The sequence below is a fragment of the Tachysurus vachellii genome, chromosome 8 (genome assembly GCF_030014155.1).
Source record: "Tachysurus vachellii isolate PV-2020 chromosome 8, HZAU_Pvac_v1, whole genome shotgun sequence".
NCBI classification, from domain to species: domain Eukaryota; kingdom Metazoa; phylum Chordata; class Actinopteri; order Siluriformes; family Bagridae; genus Tachysurus; species Tachysurus vachellii.
In genome coordinates this window covers 8523779-8551118 of record NC_083467.1, presented here as the reverse complement: position 1 = coordinate 8551118, position 27340 = coordinate 8523779, and the positions used below count along the sequence as shown (strand labels likewise).

The 27340-nt window shown below is 39.5% G+C and overlaps 3 protein-coding genes and 2 pseudogenes across 3 annotated transcripts in view; 1 reads left to right on the top strand and 4 right to left on the bottom strand.

The window, feature by feature from the left end:
* hspe1 (heat shock 10 protein 1) overlaps positions 1-27340 on the top strand; it is a 47149-nt gene that overhangs the window by 17032 nt on the left and 2777 nt on the right. The gene's annotated exons all lie outside the window — the stretch shown is intronic.
* On the bottom strand, positions 210-4294 carry LOC132850542 (uncharacterized). Its single transcript, XM_060877180.1, has 14 exons — positions 4035-4294; positions 3669-3775; positions 3408-3527; positions 3267-3314; positions 3084-3167; positions 2796-2861; positions 1937-1988; positions 1793-1843; positions 1442-1486; positions 1280-1344; positions 1115-1208; positions 723-876; positions 475-582; positions 210-325 (listed from the first exon to the last, which is right to left on the bottom strand). The coding sequence occupies exons 6-14, from the start codon at positions 2855-2857 to the stop codon at positions 210-212; spliced, it is 747 nt and encodes a 248-aa protein (XP_060733163.1). The 5' UTR covers positions 2858-2861; positions 3084-3167; positions 3267-3314; positions 3408-3527; positions 3669-3775; positions 4035-4294.
* On the bottom strand, positions 5285-6494 carry LOC132849757 (uncharacterized). The gene is made up of 4 exons (XM_060875605.1): positions 6298-6494; positions 6075-6191; positions 5783-5985; positions 5285-5703 (listed from the first exon to the last, which is right to left on the bottom strand). The coding sequence occupies exons 1-4, from the start codon at positions 6464-6466 to the stop codon at positions 5512-5514; spliced, it is 681 nt and encodes a 226-aa protein (XP_060731588.1). The 5' UTR covers positions 6467-6494; the 3' UTR covers positions 5285-5511.
* LOC132850541 (uncharacterized) lies at positions 6695-9897 on the bottom strand (annotated as a pseudogene).
* LOC132850540 (10 kDa heat shock protein, mitochondrial-like) lies at positions 18166-19189 on the bottom strand (annotated as a pseudogene).

The window sequence follows — 27340 nt, the reverse complement described above, 5'->3', positions numbered from 1 at the left end:
ATAGGAGGGTAGAAGATTAGTAAGCAAAACAATTTGTTTTTCTTACTAATCTTCTACCCTCCTATCTATCCATAAGTGTAGAATGGTTATAACTTTATGAATAGTTAAAAAGAAAGAAAAGAATTAGAAACAAAGAAAAAGTTTAAGTTTAAGGTTTGTTAGAAAAAAAGAAAGATTAGTTAGATTAACTAGGTTTAGATTGGAACTGGTTAATTGAACGGCATTTCATTCTCGAGTAGCTGGCACCAATCATTGCAAAACCCTGGATGGGTGTTTTCCGAGTATAAACCTTGCATTTCTCCTTGTTTTCCTCTTCCAACATAACCTAGATGATTCATAAGAAAATTGTGACATTAATATCCAAATTACCTTATTAACAGTACACATGGATGCAGCCACATGAATGACTATTCTTATTGCATTGTGTCATTAAGCAGCTAGCAGTGATCACATTTTCATTCATAATTTATACACCTGGTAAGCAGTTCTTATAAATTTCATTGCAGTGTCTGCAGGGCTGCAGTGTGTACATCTGGTAGTTTTCTTGACAAGTCACAGACTTCTCTCTCCAATTTGTTACACCTGAATATTAAAATATGAGGAGCATAAAAATTAGCATGATTAAAAAGAATAATTGAAGACGTTGCCAAACCATTACATTTCTCAGTTTCTATTTTAACCACATTTAAATCAAATGTGCAAAAGAAAAAATATATACGTACTGTCAAGCCAGCAGAAGTGTGCCCTTCTCCTAAATGAGTCTGTATCCACCAGACTTCTGAATTTGGAACAAACTAAAGACAAATTTAACAATCCAGAACCACCCTCCTCAACGACCACGTGAAGAAGAATTTCAGACAGGACAGAGTCTGGCAACTATTGGGTATTACAAACAAACCAAAACATTAATACTGCATTTTCCAAACATCATGACCTAACCTCCATTAAAACAGAATGCGCATATGGGTGCAGGCAATACCTGAAAACATTTAATTTAACAAGCTATTTGTCATAAAGCTACTACAATAGATAAGATAATAAATAATGAGATAATAAAGGCTTGAAATCTGTTGTTCGAACTTTGCTTCTGTCATATTGAATGTAATACTACTACCATCAAGATTTCGATGTTCTGTACTTGTCCTGCCTCCTGTTCTTTTGTCTCTTCACGGATTACTTCCGACAAGGCTGATGCGCACTTCCTCTTTCTGAAAAAAAAAAGGCATTTTATTACTAAACACTACCAAAATGGTTTTTATTTACATATTCTTAACTATACCTTCCATGTGTCATTTTTGCTAAGAGCAGATTCACCCACCACCGCATGATATGGGCCATATCATGCTGAAAAGCAAGATACGTTTGGAAAAGGATGTTTTACTGTATGTTTAAAAAGTAAGTAATACCTATCCTAGAAATAGAAAGAAGGGATTGTGCTTACCTGGGTGAAGTCAAACTCCCAGTTAAACACCTTGTACAGTGCATACTGTCAAACAGATAACACATTTTTTAAGGGGTGGTTGATTATGATTATGAACTTTATTTAGAGTAATGTTGCTGTTAGAGCATAAACAATATCTGCAATATGAATAAGTTACAACGATCAAAGTTCAAAGCAAAAGGGATAGTTTTTTTTACGAAAACTTTAAACTTTAAACTTTAAGGACTACAAACAACTGGACACAAACACGAAAAACAAAATTCATTGGGATCAGCCTGATGTCTTTTGATGACAATTATATTATCCGTAAAATAAATGTTATGGGGAAACAAAACCACCGTAATAACTTACCATTAGCATGAATACACCGCAGTCCACAGATCCAAACTGTGCTGGAACACCCTGGGGAAAAAAATATTAATGGAGAAACTAACATTTTATTTATACACTAAAGATAGCAAAGAAAACAAAATTGTTGTAACATGAAATCAATACCTTATTATTAACAAGCTTCCAGGATCCCGGAACCATCTTTATTGCAATTGAGCTTAAAAAGAAGGGGAAAAGGTTAGTTATTTTATACACACGAGAGAAAGATAGATGAACTCCGTATTGAACCACTTAGCCATGTTGCAGCAGGTATAGACAGCAGCATACCTGAACTAGGGAGCCACTGTCTATGCCTATGTAAAGCCAGAGAACAAAGCGTTGAACTGAACCACTGGACTAATATGTAAAACTCTGAAGCCCGGTTTCACAGATAGGGTTTAGATTATGTACAAAAACCGGACGAATCCCTTTAAATATATCATCTGATCGATGTCTTGAGGTGTGGTAACCGTAGTATAAGCGGAATAATTGACTCCGGGCCGTTGAATTATTGAAAAATAATGCACGCCCGAGGTGTAACGGGCATTACCACCTCGGGCGGGCATTATTTTTCTAATAATTCAACGGCCCGGAGTCAATTATTCCTTACATATAATGCAAAAAACTGGAACACAGAACAGAACAGTTTTTGTCCAACGGAACTATGGACTATGGAATGGAATTATACAGTATGTAAACCTGAACATGGATACACAGTCAGCATCTCCATAACCTCTAGGGTCAGTGGAGTCGAGGATGTGTATCCATTTAGGTTCTGCAGGGAGCAATACCAGCAGAATACATAAAGCAAACTTCCTACAACATACTGTAGCCTGCCTGTGTGTTGGTTTGCCTAATTATGATTACCATAGAAATTAACATTAACAATATAAAATATGGCTGTCAGGCAAAACCTTGGATGGAAGCAATGATTAAGATATTTCCAAAATTAAATGAATGTTATTTGAAGAAATCAACAACTTACACATAAGGTCCAGTGACCTGATTTGCAAATCGGAAATAGGATGCAGTCTTTTGAGGATGCATCAGTCTGTTGGAGTGAACAGAAACAAACATAGAACATATTGTTGATTGTGGCAATTCAGAGAAATTACAATAAGAAGTGATGATGATAACTTAAAGTTGATAGTTCACCCAAAATTTTAAATCGTCATTTACTCGCCCTCAAGTTGTTTCAACCCTGTATTTTTGGGTGACCTGTCCCTTTAAAGCAGGATATCAAATGAAACCAAACATTTCTAAAACCACTTACTGGTAGGGACAGAAATGGATCACAATTTAGAGGTTGTTGCCAAGTGGCCACCACATATGAATCAAGAACATGAACATCCTTGCCCTGTTAAAAAAAAAAAAAAAAGATTTTAAAAAACACAAATATCATGTAATTTCATTATTAGTTTATATTAAACAGGTTTGTCAATGACACTCATAATACCTTCTCTCCAGCAATGTGGGATAGCTGAGAAAGGCAACAGTTCATCACCTATTGCACAAGGATCCAGAATGTTAGGTCAAAAAATTTGATCACAGTTACTTACAATATATTAAAATAAAGTTATGTAACATATCCACTAACTGTTGCCTATACTTCCTGGTTCAATCCTAAAGACATCAAGTCAGATCTTTTCAACACTGTTTTACCCACTGCACCTATGATCTCATCTGGTGATTGGGTCCCATCCAAAACATGATCAAACTAAGAAAATTAGACAGACACTGAAATGTCAATTTTGATACAATCTAGAATTTGTATAAAAAAACAGTATGCTTTTTGCCTGCTTTGATCAAGACGGGATATAATACATTTGAACATCACATTCCTTATGTGAAAACATACCAGTGGGTTTGGTTGGTCTTGCAACTGGAAATCTGGGGTTTCCTTCCTGGCACATATGTTTGTCCGTCCCCAGCAATCTGTGTCAGGCTCTGGTGAACTTTGTGAAACTAGATTAGTTTAGAATATGGTGAAGTAATGTTGATTCAAATGGTGTTTTGTATTAAAACATGGCACATTTGGGATATTGGCTACCAAATAATGATTTGTATAAAAACCTAACCCTTGATATTTACAATTACTTCAGTGATTCAATTCAACTTTACCTTCTTGAATTTCTGTAGAGCACACAAAAAAACATGTATATGTCTATGGCTAATTGAAACAATCTAAAGGGCATTACAGGCAATATTGAAAATGAATACTCACTAAAACAACTACCTTCACTCCTGAATGTCAATTTCCCATGTAGGCCAATGTGGATGGAATGCTTTGCCTGTTCCCCCAAAGCTTTCATGTATTTTTCATTAACTCTTTTGTTGTGAAGATGGAAGTACAGTCGGAGGGAGAACATATAATGTTCATCCCTCATTTGACACAAAGAATATCTGCAGGAAGACAACTCCCGGTTTAGCTGTTCAGCTACGGAGGAGTTAACAAGAGCAGCCAAGTGTGGTGCCAATTTCAAACTTCTCAAAACCTCCTCTTGTCTCTTTTGATTTTTTTGATGTAACCGATCATACAAAGAGAATCTTGCATTGGTTCCCGTCACAGGATGCCGTGAGGACAAAGTGTCAGAAGAATAGGTGGCCTCATTTTCAGAGACTTTTCTAGAGGAGAAGCCAACACTTGTCACCCATGGGAACCGAACTTCAAGTCGTTTTTCCGCTGCTGCCTGGATGTGTGCAGCAGTGTTTTCACAAAGTCGTCCATCATATGGCTAGAAAAAACGTTGGTTGGTGCGATTATTAACGTGTCTTGCAACACGTCCAGCAATGTCTGATACATACACTGTGGGAGGGTGTTTAAAGCTCAACAGTGCATCTCCATGATCACGTGCTGACTCTTGCCACCACAGTGCTGACTGGTAGTACACCACAGAGTGTGGGCAGGACATGTGCAAAACACCACCTCCATTTGGCAAAACAAAAAGAAAAATGGTGAAAAATTCTCTCTCACTCATCTTCTACCGCTTATCCGAACTACCTCGGGTCACGGGGAGCCTGTGCCTATCTCAGGCGTCATCGGGCATCAAGGCAGGATACACCCTGGACGGAGTGCCAACCCATCGCAGGGCACACACACACTCTCATTCACTCACGCAATCACACACTACGGACAATTTTCCAGAGATGCCAATCAATCTACAGTACCATGCATGTCTTTGGACCGGGGGAGGAAACCGGAGTACCCGGAGGAAACCCCCGAGGCACGGGGAGAACATGCAAACTCCACACAGGCGGAGGCGGGAATCGAACCCCCAACCCTGGAGGTGTGAGGCAAACGTGCTAACCACTAAGCCACCGTGCCCCCATGGTGAAAATCTTTTAATTTAAAAAGTAAACATGCATCCTCAAAACATTTTATATGCATGACAGTGTTTGACTGTACACACTACGTGAACAGCTGACACGGAAGAGAAGATATAGTTGAATAAAGTCATTCTTTTTTTTGGAGGGGGGTTGCGCACAAAAAATTATTCTTGTCGCTTCATAACATTAAGGTTGATCTACTGGAGACTGACTTTTAACTACCTTTCTGGGACTTGAAAGTGGTTATTTCGTTGCATTCTATGGGGGGTCAGAAACCTCTCGGATTTCATCAAATATCTTAATTTGTGTTCCAAAGATGAACAAAGGTCTTCTGGGTTTGGAATGACATGAGGGTGAGTAATGACAACAATTTCCTAAATGGGTGAACTTAACCCTTTAACGTATGATAATGTCTTACCACCAGCCTTCTGAAGCTTAACAAACATTTTGGGGTACAAGTCCTTGTAAAGGAGTAGCTCCTCAAGTCTGTTTATTAAGTCAGTGGTACTACCCACGTGTAATACTCCAAGGGCATTGCAGGCTTTGACCAAGGCTTCTTTCTTTGGCTAAACATAAAAGTCATGGTTAATAAAGAAAAAAAAAGAAAACAAAAACATCATTAGCAGAATAAAGTACACTACATACAGTTTTGGACTCCAGCACTTGCAAAATGGCTTCTTCATCTATCTCCAAGCCACAGCTAGAGGTGAAAGCACGATCTTTCTGAGATAGACCTTTGTACACTTCTGTCTTTGGAACAATATTACTTACCCTAGAGCAGTTACCCAGCCAAGGAGTAAAGGCAGTGTATGTCAAGGGACGTGAATAAGGATTGGCACATTTGTTGCCTAAAATTCAAAAAGGAAAATATAACTTTCATTTCAGGATTTAAGCTATGGGTACTGTACCACCACTCCACCCCCAAAGTAGCACTCACCATCACAGGACCCAGAAGCAGTCATTTCCTTCTCAAGGGTCTCCCATCTTGTCCTGACATTAACTTGAGTATCCTCTTGGCTGATTTTGTCCAAATTTGGCCGTCTAAACAGATGTGCTAATACACAACAAAGACAATGAGCAAAGAAGCAAATATAACAAGACCAGTCATTATATGCACTCACAATTAACAATTCACACAATACCCCCTCACTCTGTTTTACCTGGTAAATCAAATGCAATTTTCCAGTTTCCATCTGCAACCAAAACCGGAGGACTGTGGCCACATCTGACACATGAATAGTTATAGGAGTACTCCCTCAGAGCAGAGAAATGATAAAATGCTTTTCTTATCAAATTGTGTGGAAAAGTGATGTTGGCATGATCCTCCATGGTTTGCAAAAAACCTCCAAGGGCAATATGATTCACACAGACACACAGACATTACTGACATGTATAAGTATTTATGAAATTCATGTCATGTTATTAATTCACTCACTGCCAGTCCAGATGTCAGAAGAGAACAGACAGGAATGGTCAAAAAGGTCCTGATTTCATAATTGTGAAAACCAGACTGATATTCTTGAAACCTCACTGGACTTCTACAAACAAGGCAGTTCCTCACATACACTGGCACATCTGGAGAACACAGAAATTGTATAAAATATTAAATGTTAAACACAATGTGTAAAATGCATGAAAAAGAGATCCATACATTTCTGAAATTAACCTCGAGTCACTGAAGATATTCCATACACTGTCCCATGCCGTGTAATTAGTACCCTCTCCCCCAAAGCTGGTGGAGTGGGACCAGGGCAATAAGGACAATTGGACTCTAGAGGTTCAAAGAAGTCTGGGATTTGGCGTTCTTTTGTCGACAAATCCTGAGGAAGGTTTTCTGGCACCCTCTTTTGTCTCCACAAATAATCTGTCAACTCCTGTATGTCAGTAGAAGCCAGTGTTGTCAATTCTGTCTCTGCAACATCTCTGACCCTTTCATCCACGTCACTGTCTTCAGCATTTGTGTCAGTTTGACAAGAAAGGATGTGGGGTTTCTCTTGAAACAGCCACCACATGCACAGGCATCTATGGACGCAGCTTCTTATTTTATTGTGGCACTGGCAGTGCCACTTGCCCAGATGGCTATCAAAAGAGACTCTGGTCCTTTTGAACTGACACCGGCTGTCTCTTACCCCAGTAAACACTGAAAAATAAAAAACCTGACAGAGGTTTGCTCATGCCAAATAATGGGAAAAACACAATCCACACCACCAGCAATACTTTTTTTTCTTAGCTGCACACATTCATTTTGTTGGGTTTTCGACAGCAGGCCACTGCCAACCATTGACTGCAAAGAGTCCTCCCTAAGTGAGGCTGGTGCAGAATAGCACACTGCTCTATTTGTCCTCTGAAGGTGATCGCATTCAATGCCTGGATTGCCACTTTCAACTCCAATCCTCATAAAATCTCGACACAGAGGGGACTCACAGGCAATAGACCCCGAGACTATTTGTTTCTTTATGTGAACAGGGACTTTAGGTCCATGGGCATCTTTTGGGGTGACAAAAATCCCATTTCGTTCATCAATACAAAAGACAGGTGGCTGTTCCCTGACCTGCTGCCCTGCCTGTGGTTTTTCTGAAGATGGCCCTTCTGAGGGACAATATATAAACATGTTAAAGCAGACAAAGATCAATAAATATTAAACGTTCTTAAATACCAGTATCAAAAGTACATACTGTCTGGCTTGTTGGTAATTTTGCCTGTAACTGAAATATCTGCAAAAAGGACAAAAGATGAGGTGAGTTAATCATAACATGAATGACAAAGTGAAACAAGACCTGAAAATTTAACTAATAACATTGCACATACCATGATTATGTAGGTGCTTTATAAAGTCAGGGGCACGACACAAGATGTGCTGACACTTCGGGCAATGCCAATGGCACCTCTTTTGTTGTTGGGCATCCAAACAAAAGCAAGGAACACAATATTTTTCTAGAATGACAAGAGAAAGTTAATACATTTTAACTTATAACAAACATGTAAAATGCATGTGTGCTTTGTACAATGCTTACGGATGCCATTGTCCTCAAAATATATGGCATGCTTTACATGCTTTGCCTGAAAGTGCTCAGGACTTGATATCACCCAGTTGTACAGTAGGGACAGCTGCCTGTCCCAGAAAAGACTTCATCTCTTCTAAAAGCAAAGGGTATTCCTACACATCCCTGCTAAAAAAAACAGCATTGCTGGTCCAGCATAAGGTATGTTTTTGCATGCTGGGACCAGCTTGGGATGGTAGAATGCTGGTCCAGCATTAGGTGCTGGTTGCTGGTGTGCTGGCCGACCAGCCTGGGATGCTGGTGTGCTGGCCGACCAGCTTGGGATGGTGGCATGCTGGTCCAGCATTAGGTGCTGGTTGCTGGTGTGCTGGCCGACCAGACTGGGATGCTGGTGTGCTGGCCGACCAGCCTGGGATGCTGGTGTGCTGGTCAACATATGTTGTCTTTTGGATGCTAGTATAATCCCAGCAAGACCACAACAAAACCCATTTGTTACATATCACATTTCTTAGTGCATATTCATAGTTAAATAAAGACCAAGACATGTGTATATATATATATATATATATATATATATATATATATATATATATATATATATATATATATATATATATATATATATATATATTTATATATATATATATATATATATATATATATATATATATATATATATATATATATATATATATATATATATATATGTGTACTGTATATGTATAAGTTTGTTTAAAATATTTATTGGACAATGACATTTGCCATCACACTATAATTTACACACGTGCACAAATAACGTTACACAATATAACCTTTACAACACACATTTTTGGTCTTAGCTTCCGCTCTCTCTTTTAGCGAGGAACAAATAGTATGTGGTGGCGATGACCATGTTTTTTTAAGAGGTGCTACCCGGAGTCGTTTGCCTTTAGACAACTCCTGCTCTATGTCTTCTTTATTCTTTATTAAAAATTATAGAAACAAAATAAGAAACAAAACTATATATCACTCATTTGTTTATATTGTGCAGTGAACGAGTTACGATAAAACAGCTACTGCTTACTGTAAGTTACATACCTTTAAGCATTAGTATTTGTGCCCTGAAGAAGTCTTGCTTCCATCGTACCCAATAAACCTGAGTTTGGTCAAACATGTCATAGTTAATGTCCTTAATTTCGTTAGTTGAAACAACTGCCGTGCAGCCGTCATCCAGGTACCTCACGTATGCAAACATTCTGATTCCCAGTGATCAAGCACATTCGTCGTGTAGAAGCGGAAGCTTTTTATTTACACCAAAACAAAATCCTAATTACGGTGGCAAAAACAAGATGATCTGGAACACGTTACACTTACTGGTTAACCAGCTACACCAGCCCCGTTTTGCTTTATAACACCATGACTATGCTGGCCACCCAGCTATACCAGCACTATACCAGCACTGACCAGCATTATATCAGCACTATACCAGCACTGACCAGCATTATACCAGCACTATACCAGCAGGAACCAGTAAAAACCAGCCTGGACCAGCATGGAATTCATGCTGGTTTATGCTGGAATTTTCAGCAGGGATGCAGTGTATACAAGAAAATAACATACTTTAAAAATAGCAACACAAATTCATAGTATATATAAAAAGGTAAAACATTTTAGAAGTCCAATTACATTTTAACCATGGACAGGTGTTTGCTTGTTCTGCTCAAATTAACTTCAGTTAGTAAGATTTTGGGGAAAAAAAATTGGCTTCTTACCTGCCATAATTGATAGGCAGTTACTCAAGAGGTGTAAAACAGTGTACAGAGTTAAAGAAAGAAAGTTCTTAAAAGAACTGTTTTGTCAAAAAAATAAAATAAATAAATGCAAGAGCAATAAAACAAAAAATCAATAAATGGTTGGATATCAGATAATCCCCTGAAAAATTAAATGCACAAAAGGAAACCTGATATGGTTAGTGTTGTACGTGTATCATCAAGGCTGAGCTTGTCAATAATTCCAATGAATCAGCATGAGTTTTATTCTAATCAATAGATTAAGTTAACATGTTATCAAACGCTAATATTTAATGGTAATGTTAACATAAGTTAGTATTTGAAGTTAATGATCACCCCTCACAAACCAGGACCACATGGTGCACAAGCTGCGTTTCTACAAATGATTAAATTAACCAATTCATGTAGTCACAAATTCACTGTCTCTAACATAAAAATACCAAATGCCGCCATTACTGAAGATGCTGTCGCTTGACTTCATGTTAAATGTGATTGGTTGCTACTACGTTGGACGATACTGATTGGCTGGGCAATGGCAGGTACTTCCTGCTGCCAATGGCAGGTACTTCCTGCTGCCAATGGCAGGTACATCCTGCTGCCAGCTGCCGATTTTTCACTGAACCCCCTCTCCACACATTAGTGAGTGCAGTGTCGTGTTGGAGAAACTTAACAGTCCGATAAAGTTACTTCAACGGAAGATTATCGAGGCTTAAGGGATAAAAGATGACAGCACTACGTGACAGTGTGGACAGTGACCCGTGTTCATTAGTGAAAAGGGGTCTTTGTCAGTATTTGTTACTACACAATGTGTTGACGGTTAGCATGACGCCGTTGTGGCGTTTGTCGCTGAGATTAACGACACAGATCAGCCGGCACTTAGTTAAACAACGAGTAACCTTTGTTTATTGCACTGACGAAACAGCCTAGACTGGTAAGTGTTCCCAAGCCTCGGTGAGGTGGGACGAGTGCGAAAGGGCAGCGCCTGCACTCTGAGCACCGATACACGTCAAGGAGGGTGAAGGTTCACTTAAAGTTTAGTGCTGTCTACATGAATCACCAAGTGATATCCTGAATATCCTGTTATAAAAAGCCCAACATGTGTATATTGTGTTTTAAATTTTATATGGATATGGTTATTTGGCTCTGTGGCTGTATAGTGTAATTTACTTTTCAGTCTGACCAGTCTCTGCTGAACTCTCATCAACAAGTCGTTTCTATCTACAGAACTGCTGCTTAGTGGATATTTTCTCTTTATTGCACCATTCTGAGTAAACCTTAGAGTGTTGCAATCAGGGCAAAATGTCTCTCTCTCTCTCTCTCTCTCTCTCTCTGACCTCTCTCTCTCTCTCTCTCCCAGTGGTTCATTTTGATGAATGATGCACGCACACCTGGTGGCCAGCTCATGGGTGGTGTACAGTACACGGTTCTGCAGTTGTTCACTTTGTTTGTGACCAGTGACATGTTACAAGTCATTGTGAACAATTCTAACAAGTTTGGAGAATCCGACCACCCTGACTCCTTTCAGAGGATCACCATGGCTGAGATGATGTCCTACTTGGCGATGATCATCTACATGGGTCTAGTCAAGACACCGAACATCAACGACTACTGGAGAAGGTCTGGGCTATATACCATTCCTTTTCCATCAACTGTGATGTCAGGGCGCAGGTTCAAAGCCATTTGAATGACCCTGAGTGACCCTGATGATGATGCTGCCAATGACTCTAAAAAAGGCACTGCTGGGTACGATCGGCTTTGCAAGATCAAGCCAATGTACCAGGAGTTTAGGCAAATGTGTATGGCTCACTATCAACCCCATCAGTGTTTTGCAATCGATGAGAGGATGGTCGCGTCCAAAGCCCGCAGCGGAATCCGCCAATATATGAAGAATAAGCCTGTCAAGTGGGGTTATAAGCTCTTTGTGCTGGCGGATTCCACCAATGGTTACACTTGGGACTTTTCCATTTATGAAGGCAAGGGAACTCCAATTGTCAAGGGGCTCAGTTATGACTCCGTGATGCGTCTCATAAACACGCCGTTGCTTGGTACCGGGTATAAGTTGTTTGTTGATAACTTTTACACAAGCCCAGTTCTCTTCCATGACCTGCTGGAGAAGAAGATCTGGGCCTGCGGTACCATTCGAGGGCAACGTATTGGGTTCCCAAAAGACCGGCCAGGCGGGCTTCAGAGGTCATCTCCCCGGGGCACCATTCGCTGGATCCGCGAGGGGCCTGTGGTGTTCGTTCAGTGGAGGGACACCAGAGATGTGCTGATGTGTTCCACCATACATGCAGCACATGGGGAGGATAGTGTCCGGAGAAGGAGCAAGGGGGCAGATGGGCAGTGGTCCTTACAGGATTACTCCATTCCACCAGCCATCAAAGATTACAACAAGTATGTACAGTGTTTTCATAGTTTCATAGTTTTCATAGTTTTTTCATAGTTTTCATAGTTTCAACTCTTTGAATTGAATTTTGATATCATGTCAATGCATCAATACCAGTGTAATGTAATGGCTATGTTCCTTTTCTACTCAGGAAAATGGGTGGTGTGGACCTGTCTGATGCCATGATCGGATATTATTCTATCCTCCATAAGACGAAGAAGTGGTACCGGTCTTTCCTCTACCACTTCATTGACATCGCCATCGTCAACGCCTTCATCCTATACAAGGAGATGAACCTCGCAAGGCAGGAGAAGGTGATGACGCACAAGGCCTTTCGCGAGACCCTGGTACAAGAACTGAGGGCAGTTGGGTCTCCCACCACAGCCCCTCCACAGCCACCCCCTCTTGCTCCCCAAGGTGCCTCGCACAAGCCTGTGCATTTCTCGCAGGATGGCAGCGTAGGTCGGAGGAGGTGTGTCCACTGCCACCAAAAGACAACCGTAAAGTGTTCGTCTTGTGATGTGTCCCTGTGCTTCACAGTCAACAGGGACTGTTACAATGAATGGCACACCGTGAACAATTTATAACCATATTATAACCATTATAACCATACAATGTAAATATTTCGTGTGTGTGTGTTTGTATTTTGCACATTTTTGACAGTTTTGTCATTTTATCAGGGTCTTCAACCATGTAAATAGTTTATTTTCTAATATTTATATATAAAAAAAACTTTGACAGTTCATTTTATGTGCCCTTTTTTATCAAAATCTCAGGCGGAATGGAAGAAAATATGTTTTTTTTGTGGTTATGCTAATGTAATGTTTTGCCTAATTGACTGACATAAAAATCCAAATATAAACAAAATACCTGAGAGTGTTAGCTTTCATCAGATACCAAGATTATGTTTCTAGGCAAAGGGGTTCAAAAGTTATAAGCCTTGGAAACTCTTGGTAACCAAGGTTCATTTTGGAGTCTCCAAATGGCACAAAGCAAAAACGCATGGACATACCTGTAGAAAAACATTCATATAAAATCCATTTTTGAGCCTTTTGGGAGAAAGCTAAGACATGTGGCTATGACCTGGAGTTGTTCATTAGATCCTGACATGTGTTTACAGTAGTGTTTTTTAGTCAGTTTTCAGTAAAATGATTCAGGCGGAAATGAAACCCTCCATTCTAGCCTCTGTAACTCTGTGTCAGTAAGGCCTAGAATCACCCTCACACTTGTATCTGAAACTAGAGATTGTCTTCTTTCCAGAGAGACCAGGCTCACCCCTGAGTGTCAAAGTATGTGGGAGCTGTACCACTTTTTATGTGGGCATGTCATATAGGCGAAAATCATGAAAATCAGGGCTTTCTCTAACGGGTTAAAGTCTTCGGTATGAAATTATTTATTAGACTACCCATCAGCTACACCAGTAAATAATGTTAAAATTAAGTTTAAACATATGCATATTCACAAGTAAACGTAATATAGACAATGTTAGAAATTCAGTTTAGGTTTAACTTAATAAAGCCAAAAAGATCATATACAAAAAAATCAGAGACAACAGAACGGAAAGAAAAAAAAAAAATCAACTATTTACAATTTATAACACAGAAAAGAAACCAAAAAAGTTAACAGATAAACGTGTCTATAACAGATTACCAATTACTCAATAAAAACAAAGTGAAAACTATAATTACCAAGCAAATATGACTAACGTTTAAGCAATATAACTTCTTATAGAGCCTATAGAGACTTTAAAGTATACATTTAATTGCAACCTATCAAACAAAAAACACGAAATATACCTTTGTTTTGATAAACTAAGAACTAGAATCTCTAAGAACTAGAATTAACATGCCAAATATGAGTAACTAATATATTCTTCAGAAAACTTCTCTTGTTCAGACAACCAATCACAAAAACACTATTGTATGGCAATCTTTATTCTCTTGTACTAGACCACAGAGAGAAGTGGTCATTACTTTGCGGAAATTGTGGAAAAAGTGGTCATTAATTTAATTTTTCTCTGAAATAAAGTTGTTTTTTTGTGTTTTTATACAGAAACTGTAAATAATGCACAGGTTCCCCGTGACCCGAGGTAGTTCGGATAAGTGGTAGAAGATGAATGAATGAATGAATGAATGGTGAAGGTCGTGTTAAACAGATTAATTAAAATCTGTACTCTCAGTCCCTTATTAAGTTGTGTTGCATGATTGCGAAATTTCCATGTTTTATATCTGCTTAATTGTCAATGATTAAGCAGGTGAATAACTGGCCATGTTGAGAAGTTAACACTAGCTAAAGTGAAATTAACACGGGCCCAACTGAACAAATAATAAATGTTATAGGGTTATACTGCTTCAGCTTTCTGTTCTTTACTGACAGAAGTGGACCCTAATGTGGTCTTCTTCTGCTGCTGTAGACCATCTGCCTCCTGGTTTGACATGTTGTGCATTCTGATATACTTTTCTGCTCACCACAATTACAGTTATCTGGGTTACTTGTAGCCTTTGTCAGCTTGAGGCAGTCTGACCAGTCTCTGCTGAACTCTCATCAACAAGTTGTTTCTATCTACAGAACTGCTGCTTAGTGGATATTTTCTCTTTACTGCGCCATTCTGAGTAAACTTTAGAGTGTTGCAATCAGGGCAAAATGCCTCCCCTCACCCTCCCTACTTTAAAGTCTGAATGGCACTTGTGGTAGTGGAGTTTACAATCCCATACCACACATGCCTCTAATTCCTCCTGGCATTTCTTTCTCCTCTTTGGGCAACTCTGTGGTCGTTGCCTCTGCTGTTGTTACAGGCCCCGTGCAGAAGGCCGTTGTTTAGAAAGTTTAGAAAGGAACTTGGAACTAGAGGCCATGCATGGTTTCTATATATATGTATATATATTAATCAGAATGTAAAAGTCTCGCTCTCAACGTGTGTGCTTTAAAAGTCTTTAAAGGAGCATGTGATTGCAATTAAGAAAGTTAAGCATATCAACATGCTCAGAACTGAGGCTTGCCCAGAGCTTTGTAGCAATGTTTCCTGCTGCTGAAAACAGACGCTCTGATGTCTCACCAAACACACAGTCACTGTGTCTCACCAAACACAAAATAATAAAACATAAAAACAAAAAATAATGTATTTGTATGCTCAGAGCCTGGTTATAGGTTCCATTCTGTCTACAGCTGAAGTAAAGAGAAGTGAGATTTTAATGTTTTGTAGCCTGTAAACTGCTGAGAAATTAATGTGTCAGATGATGACGTGATCTTGCTTCAATAACAGGTGAAACTGCTCGTTAATGAGGACGAGTTTGAACGCTAAGACTGCCTGCTGCTGAAGAACTGTCTGGACCAGATGCCGGACATTGTGTACTGCCCTGTCACTACCTGTTCCAAGCCTGTGACCCTGGAGCCCAATTCCAACTTAGGTGAGTGTCTCTACTGCAACTACGCCTTCTGTATCCTGTGCAGGCGTGATTACCACGGCATCTCACCGTGCCGTAAGTCACTGTTACTGATGTTCAGAATTAAAGTACAGCTGCTTATATAACTGACAGAAAAGCTCACAGGTCAATATCTAGCTGTATAAAGGTGAGTCCATAGGTGTGACCACATATAAAGGACCATAGTGTTTCAGTCAATTTGGTAGTGAGAGATGTGGGGTTTTTGTTTGTTTTTTAAGCATCAACTGTAATCACCTGGAAAGCAGAGAAATGTACTGAAGAATATTCAGTCTTTAAAGAAAGGAAAAGAAATGAATGGAGAAAAATACGTTCGTTTCCCTAGGAGAGCAGAGTAACCTGGCGGAGATGTACCTGGGTAGTTCTTGGAAAAAGAAGCTCTTGGAGCAGCGTTATGAAAAGCACGTTCTCCAGCATGCTGTAGAAGAGTCTTGCAGTAACAAGTGGTTGGCAGAGCAAAAACGCCCTCGCTGTGAAAGTCACATTCAGGTCAGCTGCACTGATGGATCTTTACATACAAAGCAAACTGTTCAGGTGTGTTCGCACACAACGGTGTGTGTGTGTGTGTGTGTGACTGTGCCGCTGGTGCAAAAAAAAGGCGTGTTGTACAAGACAGTGAGGCTGAAAGAGCGCTCTGATGAGCATCACACACGTTCTGAGGGAGATGAAGGAAAAGAAAGTTCTCAGAACGTTCAGTGAGGATACAGAACACTCACAAAGCAAAACGTCTGTTAATATCAACACGAGGAGATGAGTAGCACTGTTCCGTACCTGAAATAAGGACTGAATGGAAAGATAAAATGTCAAATTTTATTTGATTCATTTTTTAAAGTTATTTTTTTTCAAGTGTGTGTGCAGTGTTATAATAAGCTAAATTGCAAAGGTGTATTTTACACAGACTATCTCTAAATAATGTAAATGCCCAGTTTGTTGTGCAATAATGTTTTAGACTTTATATTGCAATTTAAAAGTTAAATTGTAATGACTATTAGGCTCTGTGTCTTTATAGTATGCTTGAGCTTTTATTAATTTTATTTAAATTAATTTTGGAATAGTTATTTCTTTTGCTATAAAACATGAACATAAATGAAGTAATTTTGTATACAATAAAGCGTCCTGTCACTTTACAAAAACGAACGACTCAGAACCGAGGACTCGAAAGGTGAACTAATCTTTTCTGTTTACTGATCTTATGCAAAATGAACAATTCAGTCCCCGAAACGACTCGAGGTTCTCGAATCATGGGAAAGATTCTTTCAAAATGAACGAATCGTTTGTGAACGACACATCACTAGTTAGATCATTCTCTCTCTCTTTCAGCTGCTTGCTTTGGTTTCAGTCACTGCAAAAGTAAGTTTTATTCTGTTATATGTTTTATTTATATATGAGTTCAAACCACATGGTTTATTTCATAGGATGTTCAAGTTAAATCTATAACCTTTGCAAAAGTAGTTGTAGTAGCTGCAGCAAACATTTATTACAAACATAATTTCATGTATGATGGTGAAGGTCGTGTTAAACAGATTAATTAAACTCTGTACTCTCGGTCCCTTATTAAGTTGTGTTGCATGATCGCGAAATTTCCGTGTTTTGTATCTGCTTAATTGTCAATGATTAAGCAGGTGAATGACTGGCCCAATTGAGCAAATAATAGATGTTATAGTGTTAAAATCCGGATTGGTCAGACCAGGCTACAATTTTCCAATCTTCATTTGTCCAGTTTTGCTGCACCGGTGTCAACTGCTGCTTCAGCTTTCTGTTCTTTACTGACAGAAGTGGACCCTAATGTGGACTTCTTCTGCTGCTGTAGACCATCTGCCTCCTGGTTTGACATGTTGTGCATTCTGATATACTTTTCTGCTCACCACAATTATACAGTTATCTGGGTTACTTGTAGCCTTTGTCAGCTTGAGGCAGTCTGACCAGTCTCTGCTGAACTCTCATCAACAAGTTGTTTCTATCTACAGAACTGCTGCTTAGTGGATATTTTACTGCACCATTCTGAGTAAACTTTAGAGTGTTGCAATCAGGGCAAAATGCCTCCCCTCACCCTCTCACTCCCTCTCTCTCTCTCTGACCTCTCTCTCTTCTTCTCTCTCTCTCCCTCCCTCCCTCCCAGTGGTTCATTTTGATGAATCATTTTATGTTAAAATCTTTGGTATGAAATTATTTATTAGACTACCCATCAGCTACACCAGTAAATAATGTTAAAATTAAGTTTAAACATATACATATTCACAAGTAAACTTAATATAGACAACGTTAGTAATTTACTTTAGGTTTAATTTAATGAAGCCAAAAAGATCATATACAAAAAAAATCAGAGACAACAGAACAGAAAGAAAAAAAAATCAACTATTTACAATTTACAACACAGAAAAGAAACCAAAAAAGTTAACAGATGATAAACGTGGCTATAACAGATTACCAATTACTCAACATATTTTCCAAGAATATTTGCATCCAGTACAAGAAATAGTCCTTGAATTGAAAATAACAATATTAGAACAAGTTTTATGAATCTTTATAAGGACAATCAAATGATCTCCAATATAATCACAATACATAAAGACATTTACCTTATCAAGAACCACTTTTACCTTATCAAGAACCACTTTCTTGCCTTCATATTCTAGTTGTAAAACCTTCTCTCCAGCTTTCACACTGATGGGCATTACAGCTCCAGTCTATGTAAAAATAAAAATCAATAATACAATTTTAAAAAATCGGAGCACTTTGTTTTGGTACTTTGCTGCTAATCGCTCCACCAGTACTCAGTCGAACATGAGCAGGAATTTCCGGAAAGCCTTAGTTTAAGGAGAGGGAAAAGATGATAATGGTGTGGGACAAGTCTTGCAAGACAAAATTAAGCAAATTAAAGCACACGGCGAGGCAGGTTGGGGGGGGGATAGCAAGGCACATGGCGAGGCAGGTGGGGGGAGCAAGGCACATGGCGAGGCAGGTGGGGGGAGCAAGGCACACGGCGAGGCAGGTGGGGGGAGCAAGGCACATGGCGAGGCAGGTGGGGGAGCAAGGCACACGGCAAGGCAGGTGGGGGGAGCAAGGCACATGGCGAGGCAGGTGGGGGGAGCGAGGCACATGGCGAGGCAGGTGGGGGAGCGAGGCACATGGCGAGGCAGGTGGGGGAGCGAGGCACATGGCGAGGCAGATGGGGGAGCGAGGCACATGGCGAGGCAGATGGGGGAGCAAGGCACATGGCGAGACAGGTGGGGGGAGCGAGGCACATGGCGACGCAGGTGGGGGGCGAGGCACATGGCGACGCAGGTGGGGGAGCAAGGCACATGGCGAGGCAGCTGAGGGGAACAATGCAGACGGCGAGGCAGGTGGGGGGAGCAATGCATCCGGCGAGGCAGGTAAGTGGGGGCAAGGCACACCGCAACGCAGCCAGAGAGGGCCGAGCGACGTCCACAGCCGTGCTGAAGGGCCGGGTTCATTATTAAATGGGTTCATTTGCTGCATAATAGAAAAATGAATAAATGTTAGACATAATGCAGCAGTCCTTTTACACGACACATCAGATATCACAGCTCATTTTCTTTTTATGATTTAAATGCATACACACGTTAGGTAACATGCGACTACACATACACCAGCATTCATTTTCTTACAGATTCAAACAACATTTTATTAAATTATGAAGTGAAGTTAAGTGACATACGGCTAAGTATGGTGACCCATACTCAGAATTCGTTCTCTGCATTTAACCCATCCAAAGTGCACACACACAGCAGTGAACACACACCCGGAGCAGTGGGCAGCCATTTTTATTTTTATAGTGCAGCAGCGGGGAGCAGTTGGGGGGGTTCGGTGCCTTGCTCAAGGGCACCTCAGTCGTGGCCGGCCCGAGACTCGAACCCACAACCTTCGGGTTACGAGTCACTCTCTAACCATTAGGCCATGACTGCTAAATTATTGCCTTACATGTCTGCTAGAAAATGAACTGGGTGTTAAAAATGTGGGAACATGGAAAATAAATAATAGGATTAAGTTAACCATGCATATAGATTATCACCGGTGTGTCCCGAGTGGTTCCCAAAAAAACACTCCTGCCAAATTGTCACGCTCAGTAAGGGGAGTCATTATCTGGCGGTGACATCGGTGTTCCGGAGAATTTAGTTCCCCTGTTTCGCCTTTAGCACGCATGCGTGAAATCATGATGTTTTTCGTAATGTTCTGCATTGAAACGCTAGTTAACATCGTGTAGTTTATCAAGATAAGGTATACTTCGTGTTTTTTGTTTGATAGGTTGCAATTAAATGCATACTTTAAAGTCTCTATAGGCTTTAATGCCTTATTATAAGAAGTTATATTGCTTAAACGTTAGTCATATTTGCTTGGTAATTATAGTTTTCACTTTGTTTTTATTGGATCTCTGAGAACTAGAATTAGGCCATGTCCACACTAATACGTTTTCGTTTGAAAACGTATATTTTTCTCTCCGCTTTGGCCTTTCGTCCACACTGAGACAGCGTTTTAACGAAAACGTAGCTTTTGGAAGACGCTCTCCAAAGCGGATAAATTTGAAAACGCCGTCTTCGCGTCTTAGTGTGGACTGTGAAGACGGAGGCTTTTGAATACTATGACGCATTTTTAGTCATGTGATGCAGTCGAAAGTAAATAAACGCCTAGCGGAAATGGCGCAGGTCGAAGCTTTACTCATGCGCGGTAGGGAGATGTAAGCGTTTTCATACCTTTCAGTGTGGATGAGCAACTTTTCGAAAACGTTTGAAAATGATAATGTGGACGCGGAGCGTTTTTAGACGTAAACTCCGTTTTCAAATATATCCGGATTAGTGTGGACATGGCCTTAACGTGTCAAATATGAGTTACTAATATATTCTTCAGAAAACTTCTCTTGTTCAGACAAGCAATCACAAAAACACTATTGTACGGCCAACTTTATTCTCTTGTACTAGTCCATGGAGAGAAGTGGTCATTACTTTGTGGAAATTGTGGAAAAAGTGGTCATTAATTTTTCTCTGAAAAAGGTTTTTTCTTTGTGTTTTTATACAGAAACTGTAAATAATTCATTAAATCACAGGGAGAACAGAACCATACTGCTGTATAGCTGCTTTGAGACGGGGAATTGTTAAAAGTGCTATACAAATAGGTTGAATTGAATTGAAATGGTATACAATACAAGCAGCTCTTATATTATACATTTTCTTTATTTCAGGAACAACTCTGAGCCTACAAGTCTTCAGTGAGATACTTTTAATTGTAATTAACGACACATGAATGTTTGGAGCAGGTGTAAACATGAACTGAACAAAAAAGAACAAACTAGAACATGAACCAGATGTCAGCAAATTCCTTTTATTGTTTTTTAGGGTCGACCTGCATGCCCTGCCCTCACCCTCCCTACTTTAAAGTCTGAATGGCACTTGTGGTAGTGGAGTTTACAATCCCATACCACCCATGCCTCCCATTCCTCCTGGCATTTCTATCTCCTCTTTGGGCAACTCTGTGGTCGTAGCCTCTGCTGTTGTTAAAGGCCCCGTGGAGAAGGCCGTTGTTTAGAAAGTTTAGAAAGGAATTTGGAACTAGAGGCCATGCATGGTTTCTATATATATGTATATATATATATTAATCAGAATATAAAAGTCTCTCTCTCTCAACGTGTGTGCTTTAAAAGTCTTTAAAGGAGCATGTGATTGCAATGAAGAAAGTTAAGCATATCACCATGCTTAGAACTGAGGCTTGCCCTGCGCTTTGTAGCAATGTTTCCTGCTGCTGAAAACAGATGCTCTGATGTCTCACCAAACACAAAATAATAAAACATAAAAAAAATAATGTATTTGTTTACTCAGAGCCTGGTTATAGGTTCCATTCTGTCTACAGCTGAAGTAAAGAGAAGTGAGATTTTAATGTTTTGTAGCCTGTAAGCTGCTGAGAAATTAATGTGTCAGATGATGACGTAATCTTGCTTCATTAACAGGTGAAACTGCTTGTTAATGAGGACGAGTTTGAGCGCTACGACTGCCTGCTGCTGAAGAACTGTCTGGACCAGATGCCGGACATTGTGTACTGCCCTGTCACTACCTGTTCAGTAGTGTTAATTTCGTCAGACGAGACGAGACGAAACATGTTCGTCAACAACCTTTTTTTTCATGACTCAGACAAGACGATGACGAGACTGCACCACTGTCCAAAAATGCTGACTAAGACTAAATTAACATGCATTATTGTTGACAAAAAAGATGAGACGAAAATGTTTTGTATAAAATAAAAACTAAGATAAAATGTAATTTCATCAGCTGTTACGCCTTTAAAATATTCAGAACGAGTTCGCGGCTTCGCGCTGTTTAGTGTGTGCGTAGAAAGAATTCGTCCACACGCCGCTCAAAAAAATATCCTGAGCGCAAGTCCACCATCTAAGCAGGCTTTTTGTGTTAAATTGTATTTCCTGTCGCTGCACAGGCTCTTTTATTGTCCATGACATCTTATGTCCCAATGACCGGTCTTTGCATTACAATTAAAAGCAGTATCAATAAAGTAAAAAATGTGATTTGCAGTCAAGTTCGAGTGAAACATATGTGAAACACTTTTTTTTACTGAAATGTTTATCAGTAATAATCTCAATAATAATGTTATTTTAAAAAAAGAAATTTTTTGACTAAAACTAGAATAAAATTAAAAGACTTTTAGTCGACTAAAACTTGACTAAGATACCTTGAGTTTTCTTTTGACTAAAACTAGACTAACAAAAAAGATATGTGAATGACTAAATATGACTAAAACTAACAAGGACATTTGGCACAAGACTAAGACTAAGACTAAATTAAAAATAGGTGACGAAATTAACACTACTGTTCAGTGACAAAGGAGAAGATGTCACTTCCTGCTGGTGAAGTAATTCTGAGGTAAGGTTTTTTTTTTGTATTTTTTTTTTAATACAAAAGTATATAAACAACAAAGGCAAATAATCATTCTACAAGAGTAAATAGTAGAAATGACAGGCTTAACACGGAATAAGTAATAGATTATTTAGAAAAGACAAAATAAACTAGATTTGTAAAGTTCGTCACGACAAACTTTGATGTTGGCTTTGACGGTGCAAGTATTCGCAAAGGCTTTTTGGAGTAGAGTGGACATAAGGGTCAGTGTTACTTTTGGAGGCAAGTGGACAGAAAGATTGTGAAAGCTACTGGACCGCTAGGGTGCCAATACTTTTGGAGGCAAAATATAAATAAAATATGAAAAATAACTTTAAAAAAGGAATCAAAATTAAATAAAATAAATTACACTCTACAGACACAGAGCTGCCCAAGGAGGAGAAAAAAATGCCAAGAGGAATGGGTGGTATGTGTAAAAGGTATATATTATTATTATTATTAAAAGTGATTGTATTTGTAATACTTTTATTTTGAAAAGACAAGTGATCCGTTCTTGCTTTCCCGGAAGCACAGCAGAAGCGCGCGAGAGAAGGCCACACACATTAGTGAGTGCAGTTGTGGCCGTTGTGGCGTTTGTCGCTGAGATTAACGACACAGATCAGCCGGCACTTAGTTAAACAACGAGTAACCTTTGTTTATTGCACTGACGAAACAGCCTAGACTGGTAGTGTTCCCAAGCCTCGGTGAGGGGGCACGAGTGCGAAAGGGCAGCACCTGCACTCTGAGCACCGATATACGTCAAGGAGGGTGAAGGTTCACTTAAAGTTTAGTGCTGTCTACATGAATCACCAAGTGATATCCTGAATATCCTGTTATCGAGACACAGAGAAGAAAATCACGCCGGTGCTGTTTGAACATTCTGAGTGGTGTAGCGTGTGGAAACCTATTTCACCGAGAAGTGAAATCCGTGTGTACAAAAGCCTTTCTGAGATCATGAGGCAAGACTTCGCATTGTGGCCACATCTGTGCCATCTGAAATCATTGTTTCTAAGACTGGCCAGATTATCTCTGGGAGAAGAAACACGCTCAGCCCATCTAAGGGAGCTTGTTTTCTTGAATGCAGACATGCCTTAAATCAGGATCAAAAAATAGCAACGGTGTGTAACAAGTCTATTTATTTTTTATTTGTTTTATTTATTTTTTTATCATTATTTAGGATTAAGAAGATTGGTTATAGAGCAGTGCTACTCATCTCCTCATGTTGATATTAACAGACGTTTTGCTTTGTGAGTGTTCTGTATCCTCACTGAACTTTCTGAGAACTTTCTTTTCCTTCATCTCCCTCAGAACGTGTGTGATGCTCATCAGAGCGCTCTTTCAGCCTCACTGTCTTGTACAACACGCCTTTTTTTTGCCTGTGTGTGCTAACACACCTGAACAGTTTGCTTTGTATGTAAAGATCCATCAGTGCAGCTGACCTGAATGTGACTTTCACAGTGAGGGCATTGAACTCTTCTACAGCACGATGGATCACCTGCTTTTCATAACGCTGCTCCAAGAGCTTCTTCTCTTTCTAAGAACTAGCCAGGTACATCTCCACCAGGTTACTCTGCTCTCCTAGGGAAAAGGACGTATTTTTCCCCATTAATTTCTTTTCCTTTCTTTAAAGACTGAATATTCTTCGGTGCATTTCTCTGCTTTCCAGGTGATTACAGTTGATGCTTAAAAAACAAACAAAAACCCCACATCTCTCACTACCAAACTGACTGAAACACTATGGTCCTTTATATGTGGTCACACCTATGGACTCACCTTTATACAGCTAGATATTGACCTGTGAGCTTTTCTGTCAGTTATATAAGCAGCTGTACTTTAATTCTGAACATCAGTAACAGTGACTTACGGCACGGTGAGATGCCGTGGTAATCACGCCTGCACAGGATACAGAAGGCGTAGTTGCAGTAGGCATCTGGTCCAGACAGTTCTTCAGCAGCAGGCAGTCGTAGCGTTCAAACTCGTCTTTTGTGTTTGGTGAGACACAGTGACTGTGTGTTTGGTGAGACATCAGAGCGTCTGTTTTCAGCAGCAGGAAACATTGCTACAAAGTGCAGGGCAAGCCTCAGTTCTGAGCATGTTGATATGCTTACCTTTCTTCATTGCAATCACATGCTCCTTTAAAGACTTTTAAAGCACACACGTTGAGAGCGAGACACTTTTACATTCTGATTAATATATATATATATATATATATATATATATATATATATATATATATATATATATATATATATATATGCTAAAAGCACTTGGTGTCCATGTCAAGGACAAGGACAAGTTCCTGTCCATGTTTTTTGCCTCTTAAATACCACAAAGCATTCCAAGAAGTCATTAAAGGCTTACACACAGTAAAATTACAGACAGAGAAACAATGGGTAATATCTAAATGTTTATTTTTGATAGAAAATATTGTATGCCTTGCATACTCTGCATTTAAAAAATAAAAAGTTCATTTTTCTAAAAAAGGAAACCAATTAGTTCATTTTAAGAAACCCGTCTTATTTTCTCTTGTATATTTAATATTGCGCTTTAATTAAGCAAAAATACATTTTATCCGATTACTCGAGTAACCTATGACATTTTTGGTAGAATACTCGATTACTAAAATATTCGATAGCTTATGGTTTTTATTAAAACCATAAACGCCAATCTCCTGAAAGACACCAAGTGCTTAACTAGTGGGGACTCACAGCCGAGGGGCTATTTTAGAATCGCCTCATCAATAATAAAAGGAGGGACATTTGACAACATGACTTTTTTGGCAGGTGAACTGAGGGGAGAAACCAGAATACCCTCATTATTTATGACAATTTCTTTCTGGACCAGTTTAGTTACTTTATCGACATGATTCAAAAACGCAACAATTGTACTGTTCATGCGGGAGGTAGAGACAATGTTCTCATGCCCCACCACATCTACCATCGCTAGCACACATTTCCCTACACTCGCGCCACACACCATCCTCACACCGTGCCGACGAGTCAGACTCTCAAACAGCTTCGTGCTCAGAGACACCCAAAGATATCTACAATAGAGGTCACCTTGAATACGGCAGTACACTGGAACGAATGCGTCAATAGAGCCACCATCTCGGTACAGGGGACCCCCTCCTCTTAATGCATCAGCGTCAATGTAGGCAAAGAAATAAAATCACCATAAATCGTCATGAATGCGATTTTCTATTTTTGTTCGTTCCAAAGGTCAGACATGTATTTTTTTTCATTAAGTCCAGAGAAATTTAAGGTTTTGATATTAAGATAATCTAATTTATTACCGACTCAATTATTTATTTATTTTTTTGCTTTAAGTCCGACCGACTTGCCGGTTGTAAATTTGCGTTAAGACCGACCAATTTTTTTTTTACTCTTTAACTAATACAAAAGCAATAAAATAATACAATATACAATAAAATAAAAACCCGTTACGTAATCTATGTTTACACTATTGGTTAACGGATGTCACACTATGGCCTGTGCATTCACTTCGTCTCATACTCTCATTCACTGTCAGAGTCAACGGTTGGCGCTTGGTAATGATGGCTGCAACTGCAGTAAACAAAATGTTCGCGGTCACCGTTCAAAGTCATACGGGTTCGGTCACCATAATACATCTAAAAATCCATTAAAACAGCTCGACGCCACTTTAACTTGGCACGAAGTTCTGGAAAAACTGTGCCCAGCATCAAAATGAGGTTTGCAATGATGCGCCCAAAGGCACGGGTTGAAGACCCAGTCAGTGACATCACAATATGCTAATTTGTTTAAAGTCATACCTACGTAATCACCATCACCAAAATTGTACTTTTTTTTTTTTTTTTTTACATTGAAACTTGAAAAAAAATCAAGTTTTTGATTTTTTTTTTTTTTTTACTGTTACTGCAAAGCTAACTGGTGACTGAGTTAACTAACTGAGTTAACCATTTTTAAAACTAAGTGTTTAGTGTCCTTGCAACAACAAAACCTTACAGTTTCTTCCTGACAATTTTGCTCTGCAGTTGCAGAGTATGAACCTTTGAGACATGGTGTTGTCTCAACTTATGAAAGGCACAGACAACCAGTGAAATTAAGCTAAAGTGATGGCTGTCTATGCCATCTTGAGTCTCAACAATGTGATCATGAAGACCAAATATGTCATATTATACATTTTTCACACACACACTCTCATTCACTCACGCAATCACACACTACGGACAATTTTCCAGAGATGCCAATCAACCTACCATGCATGTCTTTGGACCGGGGGAGGAAACCGGAGTACCCGGAGGAAACCCCCAAGGCACAGAGAGAACATGAAAACTCCACACACATAAGGCGGAGGCAGGAATCGAACCCCCAACCCTGGAGGTGTGAGGCGAATGTGCTAACCACTAAGCCACCGTGCCCCGTCAGCAGTTATAACACGATTGTTGCTTGGTTGGTGTTTTATTGAGACACAAAACTTCTTATTTCTTTCATGCTTATTGTGGAACATTTAATCTCACAGCAATGTGTTTTCTCTGCTATGTCAGGACTTCTATAGCTGGCCAGATGAGTCTTTTGAGGAGATGGACAGGAGAAGTGAAATCCGTGTGTACAAAAGCCTTTCTGAGATCATGAAGGCAAGACTTTGCATTGTGGCCACATCTGTGCCATCTGAAAGCATTGTTTCAAAGACTGGCCAGAGATAAACTGGAACAACAAATCAGGATAACAA

What these genes read in the sequence shown, in the direction of transcription:
- LOC132850542 (XM_060877180.1), bottom strand. Translation starts at nt 2,857, where the DNA reads ATGCATCCTCAAAAGACTGCATCCTATTTCCGATTTGCAAATCAGGTC. An exon ending in CAGGTCACTGGACCTTATGT is followed by an intron (nt 1,989 to 2,795) that starts GTAAGTTGTTGA and finishes CTTCTTTTTAAG; the next exon opens with CTCAATTGCAATAAAGATGG. An exon ending in ACACTTCTGCTGGCTTGACA is followed by an intron (nt 583 to 722) that starts GTACGTATATAT and finishes TTTAATATTCAG; the next exon opens with GTGTAACAAATTGGAGAGAG.
- LOC132849757 (XM_060875605.1), bottom strand. Translation starts at nt 6,466, where the DNA reads ATGGAGGATCATGCCAACATCACTTTTCCACACAATTTGATAAGAAAA. An exon ending in TGCTTCTGGGTCCTGTGATG is followed by an intron (nt 5,986 to 6,074) that starts GTGAGTGCTACT and finishes TTTGAATTTTAG; the next exon opens with GCAACAAATGTGCCAATCCT. An exon ending in AAGTGCTGGAGTCCAAAACT is followed by an intron (nt 5,704 to 5,782) that starts GTATGTAGTGTA and finishes TTTTATGTTTAG; the next exon opens with CCAAAGAAAGAAGCCTTGGT.